We start from the raw sequence: 13,681 nt of genomic DNA, 5'->3' as shown, positions 1-13,681 counted from the left end.
CAATCGATTGGAGGCAGACACACACTTGCCAAGAGCAGGAGGTGGAGATACATAACTCCTCCATAGAGCAGGCGATGCTGCCATGGAGCATGCCCACATCGTTGTCGGGCAGAAACCTCATATCTCCATGTTTCAACTTTTTTTTTCTACATATCTCCGTAAGTTAATGCCGGAGTGTCGCACAAAAGTAGTGAAAATAGCCGAACCTACGAGTTCATAACGTGTTCCATCGCGGCGCGTTGTGAGCTTGTATATCGGCTATTTTCACTGTTTTCATATCTTTTTAATAGTGATAAAATGGGAACGGTTTTGGACATGTGAGGTTTCCACTCGTGTAGCATGGAGCAGAACATTGCCCATGCGGTGTGTCTTTCCGCTGCATGCGGCGGCGGGCAGGTTTCTGGGTCAGCCAGCTGGAAGCCGCTATCACATTAACCCATTAAGACCGGGGACGCACCTGTGTGTCATTTTACGATTACTTTGGGCTGTTCCAAAAATAGCAGCTATACGAGCTCATAGCGCGGCACCGAGTGCAGCGCTATGAGCTTGTAGATCTGCTGTTTTTTTGAACAAACGTGAAAACGTGCAAATATTTGAATATATATATTTTTTTAAAGGGGCATTTTTTGACTCAAATCTTTGCTTCTGGGATTTCCTATTAGAACATATTGGGGGTCCGCGGCCAAATACATGTAATGTATTTGGGGGTCCTTGATATGAAAAGGTTTGAGAACCACTGATATAGAAACATAGGTTTTTCCAAAAAAAAAAAGGATTTAGAAGACACTTGTAGAATCCCCCAGAAGCAAAGACTTGAGTTATAAATGTTTGCTTTAAAAAATATATATTCAAAGATTTGCACACATTTTCACGATTTTTCAAAAAAATAGCAGCTACGAGCTTGTAGATCTGCTATTTTTGAATAGCCGAAGAAATCTAAAATGACACAGATGCGTTCCCGGTCTTTATGGGTTAAAGGGCTTCAACATCATCCTCATGGAGGCCTAATACCTCGTGGCCTATAGGAGGAGGAGGGTCAGGGAGAGCCTCGAGAGGCAACCATTTCAAAGTAAATGGGTCATCGTGTGTCTCAGGGACGTGACTGACATCACGCAGAGACCGACCAAGGTTTTTGCCAGGTTTTTGTGGGCTGATGCCGATCCTTGGAATCCCGATTCAATTACAATGTTAGTAGCCTAATACAATCCCAACACCAAAGTGCGTCGGCTCGGTAGTGATATTGCATGTAGTCTATTCCATACACAACCATTATGTTCACTCAATGCATTTTTGGGGAGCAGTTAATCTCGGCAGCATTCTAATTGTTAGTTTGCAACTGTCGCAACGCAACTGTCAATTAGTGTGTCCCATGTGCATCCATGTAGAGAATGTGGTCCGAGTGTTTTTCTTGGAAAAGTGGAGATATTTGACTAAATACACGTTTTCTGCCAGAACTTTGAGTGAAAACAACTAACCCAAAGCCGTGCAATTAGCAAGACATAAGGAGCACTGAAAACCCTCAGAGAAAATGCATTGGGTTTTCTATGGCTGTGTATTGAATAAATGCAATGTATGGAATTAAGCCGCAACGTTATAGCTGGTTTATTCTGCTGGTTTTATTTGACATGTCTGAGGCAGATAGGCTATATTAAGTGGCGCGGTGGCCGCTGTCCCCGCACCTGGTGCTGAATGAAGCGGCGAAGACGCACAGTACTATTAGACAGAACTTTGGTTCAGCCTTGCTTACTTTTCCTGGTTTACAATTTAGAACAGCAATCAACAATATGCGCGCTGTGTCACCAACTCAGAACATGTGGCTGTGTTTCTAATCAATGGCAGAGTCGTATTTTTTTTAGCACAGCTAGGTGTGATTTATCGTTGTTTGAGCACGGCTGGAGAGCTTGTTTTGACCAATCAAAAATGCTTGGCCGGAACCACTGGCATCATTTGGCAAAGCGTCCACTCCCTGTGCAAGATGAATTACATGGCAGGTTAATTGTTCATTTGCACACTGTTTAACCCATTGAGACCTGGAACGCATTTGTGTCACTTTTTGATTTGAGCTAAAAAGTATTATTTTACACTTTGGGCTATTCAAAAATAGCAGATATACAAGCTCGTAGCGCGGCACTCGTACAGTAGATCTGCTATTTTTTGAAAAATTATGAAAATGTGTGCAAATCTTTGAATATATATTGTTTAAAGCGAACATGTTTAACTCTATTCTTTGCTTCTGGGACCCCCTGGGACAAAATATTTTGAGATGGGGTTTGGCAGCCAAATACATATAATTTTGGGGGTCCTTGACATGATAAAGTTTGAGCCCCACTGATATAGAAACATACGTTTTTTCAGAATACTTTTAGGATTTAGAAGATTATGACAAAATAATTGGGATTAACTCAAATAATTGCGATTGTACGATTATGTAATACTTGTGACAGGCCTAGGTAGGGGTTGACCAAATACATATAATTTTGGGGGTCCTTGACATGAAAAAGTTTGAGAACCACTGATATAGAAACAATGTTTTTCAGAATACTGTTGGGATTTAGGAGACATTCGTAGAATCGGCTTCAGGTCTCAATGGGCTAACCGCATGAACCCTAGCATCCCTATTCTGGGCATGCCGTAATAGGTGTGAAAAATTGCTGATCTACAGCCTCATAATGCATAACAACGCAACACGTTGTGAGCTTGTGGATTTGCTATTTTTGGTCGAAAAAGGTTTGGTTTGGAGGGGGAAAAGGGAGGGGGCCAAGTACAGACCCCTGGGGAACCCACTCCACTAAGTATAAAGGGTGTACAGTAAGTGGTTCAGCAGTGCAAACCCTTAGCCATCAGACCAATGGTACTTTGGAACAACGAGCCGTCTGCCTGATGTGCACCCATCTGTGGTGTGGGTGATAGCCCATTTAACACATTTAGACCTGGAATGCATCTGTGTCATTTTAGATCTAGGTTTTTTTCAGAAAACTGTTAGGATTTACAAGGCATTTTATTGTTGTCGGGCAGAAACCTCTTATCTCAATGTTTTAACATTTTGAGTTTTTTCGTAAATTTGTGCCCTACTTGATCATACTATTCAATAACGATTGTTTTTCCCGAAACGATTCTCGATTAAAAAACGTTGTTTTTTTCGATAAAAAATCGAGAAATTCAGCCCAGAACTTCTCAAAAAAGTCATTATACGAAAATACCAAAAAACAGTATTATTGTCTCCGCCAGGCCGAAAGGCATGGCGAGAGAGTATGTTTTCCACCCCGTCCGTCCGTCCGTCCGTGTGTGTGTGTCCGTGTGTGTGTGTGTCCGTCCGTCTGTGACCAGCTAATCTCCGGCACCGTTGTCTTAATCGTAGCGAAACTGTGCACACACACTCCCTGGATGCCAATTCAGAACCTTTGCCCCAAATTTTTCTCATGGGCCTTTCATAGCGCCACCAGGAGGCCGATTTGTGCAAAACGGATTTTTTGACAGCACTCCTACAGATTTTGTCCAAAAATCACGCAAATCGGTATACAGTATCTCTGTAGTCATTCAACGAAACGGGTCTTTCAGATTTCTCATATTCCATCCTGATTGGCTAAAAATGTCTTCCAAAGTTTGCTGGAGTGCTCCGTTTTGAACAAAATGCCTCAAATCATGAACACAGCATGCAATATCCGTGAAATTTTGCACACACATTCCCATTAGGCCGAGGAAGAACTACCATTTGAACTTTTTCAAATCAGCCTCATGGTGACGCTATAACAGGCCAGTTCGTGTTTTTACCTATAATTGCACCGATCAGTGTAAAACTTTGTATGCACACTCCCTAGAGGTCAAGGAAAAACCTTTGCCCTGCATTTTTCACATCTTCCTTTTATAGCGCCACCAGCAGGCCGACTTATGTAAAACACATTATTTTATACTACTCCTTCCAATGTAATCCAAATTTCACGCAAATCGGTACACATGATCTCTATAGTCATGTGATCACGACGGATGTGTTTTATTTTTCATATGCCATACTGATTGGCTAAGATTAACATCTAAAGTTTGCATTATTGGCTTGTTTTGAACACAATTCCGCAAATCATGAACGCACCGTCCAATTGCGCTCAAACTTTGCACGCACATTCACACTATATTGAGGAACAAATGCCACCCTTTTAACATTGGCCTGTTATAGCGCCACCAACAGGTCTAATTTAGCGAAACATGTTTTTAACAAAATGCCTCAAATCATGAATGCAGTCAGTGTCCGATCATCGTGCAAGGCCTAAGAAGAAATGGCAACCTTTTCACGTTGGCCTATTATAGCGCCACCAGGAGGCCACAATAGCCTACCTGACCTGGCGGAGACCTGTGCTCCGAGGAGCACTTTTTCTAGTTCTTTATTTTTTCTTCAAAAATCGTTTTTTTTAAATAAAATCGATTCTGAATCGTCCAACATGAGAATCACGATTCGTATTCGAATAGATTTTTTTTCCCACACCCCTAGTTTCAACTCGTCAGAGACGATTTGTAGAATCGGCCTCAGGTCTGAATAGGTTAACGCATTGAGTGCCAGGGGTGTTTAAAAAAAATGTACGTTGAGTGCCTGGATTTTTAACAATTTTTGAACCTTTTTCAAGTAGTCACAAAATATTTTCAGTGATCACCGTCCTCACGGTGATCCCCTCATTACACACATAGAGGTCTCGTACAATCGTGGGAAAAAGATTAAAAACATTCGGTAATCCGTTCCATAGTTGCAGCCAGTTGAAAATAGTCGAAAATACGTAGTAAAAAACAAAAAGTACACAGGAGCCGAGATACAGGCTTTTGAAGTCATAACTTAACCAGGAAGTGGATTGGAGTCTAAATCTTCGTAATTTCGTTGTTTTTTTTTTTCAAAAACGGCCATAACCGTTTTTGGCACACCTCGTTTGGATTATGAAAAACGGTCCGGACCGTTTTTGGCACTCAATGTGTTAAGCAGTTAAAAGAAGGAGGGACATGCACATCCAAGACCGAAGTCTGAGAGAAAACAAACGTTAAAATGAAAAATGAATTTTTCACATGTTTCTCTGTGTGTGTGTGTGTGTGTGTGTGTGTGTGTGTGTGTGTGTGTGTGTGTGTGTGTGTGTGTGTTTTGCAGCGTTCACCATGATGATCATCCTGGCTCTGATCCGGATCAGCAAAGGGACGGGTCAGGGCCACCCGCCCGTGGCCAGCCTGTCCGGGGTGCCCAACCTGTTCGGGGTGTGCGTGTACTCCTTCATGTGCCAGCACTCTCTGCCCAGCCTGGTGACGCCCATCTCGGACAAGAAGCGCGTGGGCACCCTGGTGCTGGTGGACTACACGCTCATCCTATGCTTCTACCTGCTCCTCGGCTTCACCGCCATCTTCTGTTTCCAGGTAGGGGATAGGGGGCCGTCACCATTTATGAAATAGGCCCCTTCCTTACTTCCTTCACAGGTGTTACCAATGATACTAATTAAGGCTCTGTTCCATTTAGTGTGGCACAGTGGTCGTCTTATTTTCAAGGACCCCCGCATGCACGTGCACACATAGACATCAAAGGGGGCTTGAGCCCCTGCCCTTTTGTCTGTCGGTAAAAAGTGCCCTTGTCTCCTCTGACTGTAAACTGTAGAAACCCCTGCGCGCGCCCGTTGGCCTCGCACCTGCAGTAAAGCTTACTTAATTGAGCCCCGTGCCATGCAGTGCTCGCGCAGAATTATAGTTGATTTACAAGCTCACAACGCGTCACAACGCCAGGCATTGTGAGCTTGTAGATCGGCTATTTTTTGGGTGTGCGCGATACCGCCCGGCAAACGAAGTCTATTATACACAATCGAAACCTAACTGAGGGCACAACTGAACGCAGTGAATGCACGCAGAACACGGACCAATTGTTTGAGACAGATTAGGTATGTATGGACAAAAAATAATAATATATAGCTGTTAATTTGAAACTACTTGTCAAGCAGGAGCCTATATATCTCTCTCTCTCTCTCTCTCTCGCTCTCTCTCTCTCTCTGTGTCAGCAGCAGTGGTGGGAAAAGTACTCAATTTCTTTACTTAAGTAAAAGTACTCATTATACAGAAGAATAAGTGGCGTCGTTAGGCGGGGGCTTCGGTGGCTATAGCCACCAATGTTTTATCCAAAGCCACCAATAAAAAAAAATATTTTTTTTTTTTTTTTTTTTATCATATATCTATAACCCTAACCTAACCCTACCCCTAACCCTAAAACCGAAATAAAGTAACAAAAAACGGGTAAAAAATTACCCGAATCCGACGAATATCCGCAAAATTTCGCGCGCGCGCGCAGGGGGACACATGCACGCGCGCGCAGCGCGCATTTGTCCGTGCATGTGCCATTTTGAAATTCCAGCCCCTGCCTCTCCAAATCTCTCTGCACGTCTCTGGACCCCCGTAACTCTGAGAGTGTACAAATGGAACCAAATGGACCCTCACGGGTCCATTTGGTTCCATTTGTACACTCTCAGAGTTACACACTAGAGCTCGTCGGGTTAGGCATGTAACCCGAAAATACCCGGGTTCCGACCCGTACCCGGCTCGGTCACGGGTCCATTCACAAGAAGTGACTCCGGGTCCGGGTCGGAGCCGGTACAGTCCGTCTCGGGTCTCGGTTCTCTGACTGTGAAAAGGACGGTTCCACTAATACCCGAGTTGACCCGGCGAGCGGGTTTCTCGGGGCTCAGACGGTGAAATGGACGGATCCATTAATACCCGAGGGGAGGGAGGGAGGCCGGTGGCTCAGAAGACAGACTGGCAGTGACGCAGTCAACACTGGCTGCTATTTATATTATCATATCACTACATAATGTTATATCATTGACCTAAATGGCGATATATTAACAAGGATAGGATGATTAAAACATCTTTGTGTCTGTATTAGCCTTGACGATCGTCTTTCTTGACCGAAGGCTCTGTCTGTATTAGGAACAACTTTGGACAGGTGGAAAACTTTAGTTAAACTTGCTGAGTGGCGCATTACTTTACCTGAGTTACATCTTCTGATACTTGTACTTGAATGTTGACATGAAATAATATAATCCTGTTTAGTGTTTCACTACCACGAGCAAAGACTACAGCGCATATTAACGGCGCTGATCAACACACACGTTGAAAGGCTAGGACAAAGATACCAAGGATTCGAAAGTGATGTCACTATGCAACAAGGAAGTAGCGACGGACGCTACGCCATGTTCAAAATTGTTTTAAAGATGGCAAGGATTCGTCGGCGATCTGATGTCACCGACGAATCCTTGGACATATTTTACCCACTCATTTATATGCACCAGTTATATCAAATATTGTCGATTAACGTAACGCTTTGGTTAATGGTTAAAAAATGATAGTGTTAAACTACATTAAATGTGGTTTAACATTAGAAATTAACGTGGATTATAGTTGGCAATGAAGAAGGATTACAAACATCCGTAGAACGTGGATTTATTTTTGTATAGCTGTCCAATGAGCATTGATTGGGATTATACATCATAATCATGGAGGCTATACATTTAGGTAAGAAAGTATGAAACTAGTCTTATTTAACGCTGGACAACTACAACTAGTAATGACGTTAGCAAACAATTTTGCGTTGTATGTTACGGTTCTATACGGGTCGGGGTCCGACAGCTCTCGGTGCTGTTCGGGTCCGAAACTCAGATTTCTAACAATGCCCCGGGTCCATTCGGTTTCGGGTAATATTTTCGCGGGTCCATTCGGGTATCGGTCCTTCATATTGGACTATGGGCCGGGTCCATTCGGTTCCGGGTAATTCTTTCACGGGTCCATTTGGGTACGGGTCTTTATATTTTACCCGCGAAGACCTCTATTACACACCCACCACAAGGGGCCATTTGGGAACCAAAATGGAGTGTTTCTACTAGAGCCAACATGCACAATATCAGCACCCTGGCCAGAATGGAACAGAGCCTTCATTAGTATCATTGGTAACACCTGTGAAGGAAGTAAGAAGAGGCCCAATTTCTTTCCAATATGGCTGCTGTGCATAGAGCCTATTGAAGTCGATGATTAATTGTCGCACAAATGACTGCGGTTCATTGTGTTTTTGGCGTTGAACATTGGAACATATGAATAAAAAATGCATTTCTGTTTGCCATTTCGGCTTCGTAATCAAAAATTGCACAGGGCAGATATAGCTTAAATATAGAAAGATATTACTGACATATCGATACTAAACAAATTAAAAAATAATAAAAACTGAAATGGCAGATCTACAACCTCACGACGTGTCACTTTGTGACACGTCGTAAGCTTGTAGATCTGCCATTTCTGTTTATTTTCTACATGGAAACGATTATGACAAAATAATTGAGATTATCTCAAATAATTGCAATTTGACGAGTATGTAATAAATGTGACAGGCCTCGGTAGGGGTTGAACCCTAGCATCCCTATTCTAGGGGGGAACATTCGCCCCCAAGATAGCCCGTCTTCAGGATCGGCCGTTTTCGGTGAAGAGATTCGCTGTAGCAGCACAGACTAGAGCCAACCTCAGTCAGTTTTAGTAGAGGGTGTAAGGTGGTTTACTGTTTAATCGTCAACTGATAAGCGAGGGATAATCAATGGGGAGCAGGTCATTATAGAGAAATAAACCCGGACAGGGTGATTAGACCGCTATCGCACTCCTAAGCCAATAATTTGATGACTGGCAGCGGTTCCCGTAGGAGACACAGTGGCCCTCATTTATCAACGCGGTGCAGCCCGAATAATGAGCGTACGGCGTAATCACCGCACCTTTCGGCATTTATCAATATATCCTGACGTGGGCTGAAATCTCACGTCTGGTCGAGACCAGTTGTTGACGTTGGCTGCACCCGTTTATTCCATTCTAGACCTGCGGAGCACCATTGTCTGACTGTCTGACAAGCATCTGGACACATAATCCACTCCTAAATGTGTACATCTACACTAATAAATAATTGCTGTGAAAATATATCATTTTATAAAGTAATTTAAACAAACTGCTTTAACTGTCATTCAGATAAGATTGTAGATCTGTCTGTATTGAAAATAGCAGATCTACAAGCTCACAAGCCAGCGTTGCATCGCGACGCGTTGTGAGCTTGTAGATCTGCTATTTTCAAAAATATACGAGCGCTTTTGCGCCGGGAGTCCCGCGGTCGGGACTCACTCCCGGCCACCTTTTCATGGACAGTGAGGTCTACAAACTTACAGTAGCTTGTCCTATGTTATGGAGTTATGTCATAGAGAGTTATGTAGGCTACACAACCTGGCTGGGTTAAGGATATAAACCCGACGCTCCAATATTAACGTGGCGGCACGGAATCACTGCATTCCGCCCGAGTCTCATGTACCGCTACGCTACGGACATGAAAGACAAAGTTGGGCGTGTGTGTGTGTGTGTGTGTGTGTGTGTGTGTGTGTGTGTGTGTGTGTGTGTGTGTGTGTGTGTGTGTGTGTGTGTGTGTGTGTGTGTGTGTGTGTGTGTGTGTGTGTGTGTGTGTGTGTGTGTGTGTGTGTGTGTGTGTGTGTGTGTGTGTGTGTGTGAGAGAGCGAGAGAGAAAGGCGTGTGCGTGTGCGGCGAGGCCAGCGGGGGGGGCGACTGTTTCTTATTGGCTTTTCATGTCTTTGGTCGTATTCTGGTTCGTCTTCATGTCGTAAAATCGGGGCGTTTTGAGAATATTTAAGGGGTGTGTTATTTAAATGACGCTCGTTTCAGCCGTGACATTTATCAACGCTGGAACCAAGTGTAAGCTCGGATCAGCTGTGTAGGATGCGTTGATAAATGTGACTTCGACGTTGGTGTACGGCCGAATATATGGAAAAATATACGCCGGTTTATACGCTGCGTTGATAAATGAGGGCCAAAGAGTCCTTTGTGTCTACTACCGGAACCGCTGCCTACCTGCGACAAAAAACTAAAAATATCCATGAATTCAAGTCTCAATGGGAAAAATGTATTGTTTTGGATGAACTATCCCTTTAACTCTTTCCCTGCCATTGACAAGATTTCTCGTTTTTCTCCGCATGGCTCAGCCAGCCGTCGACGAGATTGACGAGATTTTTGAAAAAAAAAAAAAAATTAAAAAAAAAAAAAATGTTTTTTTTTTGCTTTATACATTTTTTGTTTATCACAAAGGAAGCAGGAGATAACGCGATGCGAAGATTTTCTGCTCCATTCACTTCAATGTTAAAAAATAAACGGAGACAAAATTCACAGTTTACCTATTTTTGCAATGTTATTCTCTGGCAGGGAAGGGGGGTAGATGTGTAAATACTCTGGCAGTTAAAGAGTTAACTTGCAATGGGCCTTGTCGTCAAGACACTCAGGGGATCAGTGTCCATGCATCTGTCAAACTTCTTCACTAGAGTGAGAGACGCCCATGGGCACAACACCAGACGGAGCTCCACTTATCCCCCCAAATTTGGCACAAACATGGGGATGAATGCATTCTTACCACCAGCCATCAAACTTTGCGACTCCCTATCCTCATTGAAAACCAACCTAAGAGAGCAACTTGCAACAGGACCTAGATGAGTCCTGATTCTGAATAGTCATTTGGGTCACCCTTTTAGCATTGCTAGCGTAATTGTACTTGCTGTACTGTGTGCAACTTGTTAACCCATTCAATCCTGGGAACGCATCTACAAATGTCTTCTAAATCCTAACAGTTTTCTGAAACACTTAAGTTGCTATAATATCAGCGGTTCTCAAACTGTCAAGGTTTGAGAACCGCTGATTAAAAAGATGATATGTATTTGGCCACGGACCCCCATCTAAAAATATTTAGTTCCAGGGGCCCCCGGAAGCAATTTTTGATTTGAGTTTTTGATTTGAGTTACAAATGTTCGCTTTTATTTTTGAACAGCCAAAGTATAACATAATGGTTACAGCGAAAAATCTAAAATGACACCGACGCGTTCCCGGATTGAGTGGGTCAATAAAGTATTCAGTCAAGTAATAAAAAAATAAAAAAAATAAAAAACTGATGGTTTTCCAGGGCTCCCTGCTGCACGACATGTACACGCTCAACTTCACGGACGACTGCGACGTGCTCGACGTCCCCGCGCTGCGCTACTTCCTGGGCCTGTTCCCCGTGTTCACCATCAGCACCAACTTCCCCATCATCGCCGTGACGCTGCGCAACAACTGGAAGACGCTGTTCCACCGCGACGGCGGCACCTACCCGTGGGTGGTGGACCGCGTGGCCTTCCCCCTCATCACGCTCGTGCCGCCCATCGTCGTGGCCTTCTGCACGCACAATCTGGAGTCCCTGGTGGGCATCACGGGCGCCTACGCCGGCACGGGCATCCAGTACGTCGTGCCGGCGCTGCTCGTCTACTGCGGCCGTCGGCGCCTGGAGCCCGTGCTGGGCCGCGACGCGGTCAACAAGCACCGCTCGCCCTTCCGCCACAACTTCTGGGTGGGCTTCGTGGTGCTGTGGGCCGTCTTCTGCCTCATGTTCGTCACGGCCAACATCATCCTCAACGACACCAAGACATGAAAGGGACTCGGGCTTTTTCGGAGTTGGGTTTTTGCGTAAACCAGAAATTTGCCCGATAGGCGAGCTCAGCGAGACACGTTGTGAGCTTTGGGCGGCAGATCGGCTGTTTTTTTTACGCACAAAGAAAAAACTATTACAAAAAAAGTATACGTTAGGCATTAGCGTTTGTTTGTAAGTATTGATTTATGGATTTGCTTTTCCTTCACGGACACCAAGACATTCTCAGTCTTGGTTTAGACTTAATTGTGTAAGTGATATTTGTTTTTTTAATGAACCCTTTTGCTTTTTTGTTAAAAGGTTAAAGCTCTATATTCTGATAGCAATCATTGCTATAGAGTGTTTGTTCAGTAACAGGGGTCTCCCCATCTCTCCAGCTCTTTAATAAACAAAAAAAAGTGTAGGTGGGTTACCAATTCCATCCATTCAGGAGAGAATAACCATTTATCAGCTTCAGTTTTATCGTGTTCCAGTTCGTTGTGTTAACACCTCCAATTTCACTGCTCAGTTCTCTCTCTTGATTGGATAACTGATTGGTATCCCAACCGGAAAATGTATTGTCTGTTTACTAAAGAGCTGGAGGGACGGGGAGACTCAACTGTTGCTGAACAAAAACTCTATAGCAATGAGTCCTATCGGAAGATAGAGCTATTTAACGATTAATTTAAATAAAAACAAATATCACTTGATGCACCTTTTTATTGCGTGCCGAAAATGGATGACATGCAAGCTCATGGGTGCGCAACTAAGTTTGAGTCTTCAGTGAGAACTGATTTATGGATTAGCTTTTTTTTCTCCTTTTCTCTTAATTGTTTTTTTCTTTCTTTTCTCTATCCTGCTTCCTGTACCTCAGGTCTGACAGAACACGTTACAGGTTGGGATAGCGTGCCTTTTTGTACGGGACTCCTACTAAGCATGTACATTTAAATGTAATTAAGAGTAATTTATTGTATTTGTTGAAAAAGGGACCAAATCATCTTAGTGACTATTATTCCAGCGGTGGAAACCTCTGGAACCGTATCTGACAACAAGAAGAAGAAGAAGAACAGGGGGTGAGAGGGAAACGGAATCCTGGCTTGTTTTGGGACAAGAGAGAGTCCTTCTGGCTGTTCTTTTTTCTTTCTTTTTGTTTCTTTTTGCTGGACAATCAAAAGGTTTTTTAGCAAAGGTTTTTTGCACTACGCCGTCATGTCCGTAAAGTGTCATTTAACCCTTTAAGACCTGGAACGCATCCATGTGTCATTTATAGATTTCTTTTGGCTATTCAAAAATAGCAGATATACAAGCTCATACCGCGGCACTGAATGCCGCGCTATGAGCTTCGAGATCTGCTATTTTTTTAACCCATTGAGACCTGAGGCCGCGTCTAAAAAAATCTAAATCCTAAAAAAAAAATCGGAAAAAAAATATTAAATTTTTTTTTTCATGATTTTTCAAAAATAGCAGATCTACAAGCTCGTAGCGCGGCACTCGGTGCCGCGCTATGAGCTTGTATATCTGCTATTTTTGAATAGCCAAAGACATCTAAAGTGACACAGATGCGTTCCAGGTATCAATGGGTTAAAAGCATGTTTTTTTTTGCAAATTTTTGCTGACATTTTTAACTCAAATCTTTGCTTCTGGGAAAAAAAAACTAAACGTTTTACGAATGTTCGCTAGATATTCCAAGATTTGCACAAAATGTTCACAATTAAAAAAAAAAAATAGCACATCTACAAGCTCATTCTTGTAGATCTGCTATTTTTTGAATAGCCAAAGAAATCTAAAAATGACACAGATGCTGCTTTCCCGGTCTTAAAGGTTTAATGTCTAAACAAACGGTCGATTGTCCTTTTCCGACAGAATGTTCCTGCTAAAGGTTTCCTCAAAATGAACTCAAGCAAACTGACAAGACTGGCGGAACGGCAATACGAGAAAAGAACGTTTGTTGGTAAGACTGTATATTAAAGGTCGGATCTATAATGTATTATAATCACACGTTTAATGCATTATAATGCACTTATACGGCTTCATAACACCCGTTATAAATGTGTATAACTTTGCAACTTACCGGTCCGTCGAGCTTATAATGCATTATGACCAGCACTTATAATACCTCTTAAACCTTGTTTTAAGTTGTCATACATGATTATAAACATTTATAAGTGTTTTAAAGCCTTATAAGTGTATTCTAATGCATCATAGATGTGCTTATTA

General features: G+C 43.0%; 1 protein-coding gene across 1 annotated transcript in view; it reads left to right on the top strand.

Annotated features, from left to right (window-relative positions):
• tmem104 (transmembrane protein 104) overlaps positions 1–12,716 on the top strand; it is a 183,538-nt gene extending 170,822 nt beyond the window's left edge. The window contains exons 10-11 of the mRNA XM_084072389.1: positions 5,123–5,382; positions 10,985–12,716. Coding sequence (XP_083928515.1) covers positions 5,123–5,382; positions 10,985–11,488 — 764 coding nt within the window. The 3' untranslated portion in view covers positions 11,489–12,716. The remainder of the gene's footprint in view (positions 1–5,122; positions 5,383–10,984) is intronic.
• Positions 12,717–13,681: the final 965 nt, after the last annotated feature.

The sequence above is a fragment of the Gymnoscopelus microlampas genome (assembly GCF_963454915.1).
Source record: "Gymnoscopelus microlampas genome assembly, chromosome: 11".
Lineage (NCBI taxonomy): Eukaryota > Metazoa > Chordata > Actinopteri > Myctophiformes > Myctophidae > Gymnoscopelus > Gymnoscopelus microlampas.
This window is presented reverse-complemented; position numbering and strand designations above follow the sequence as displayed.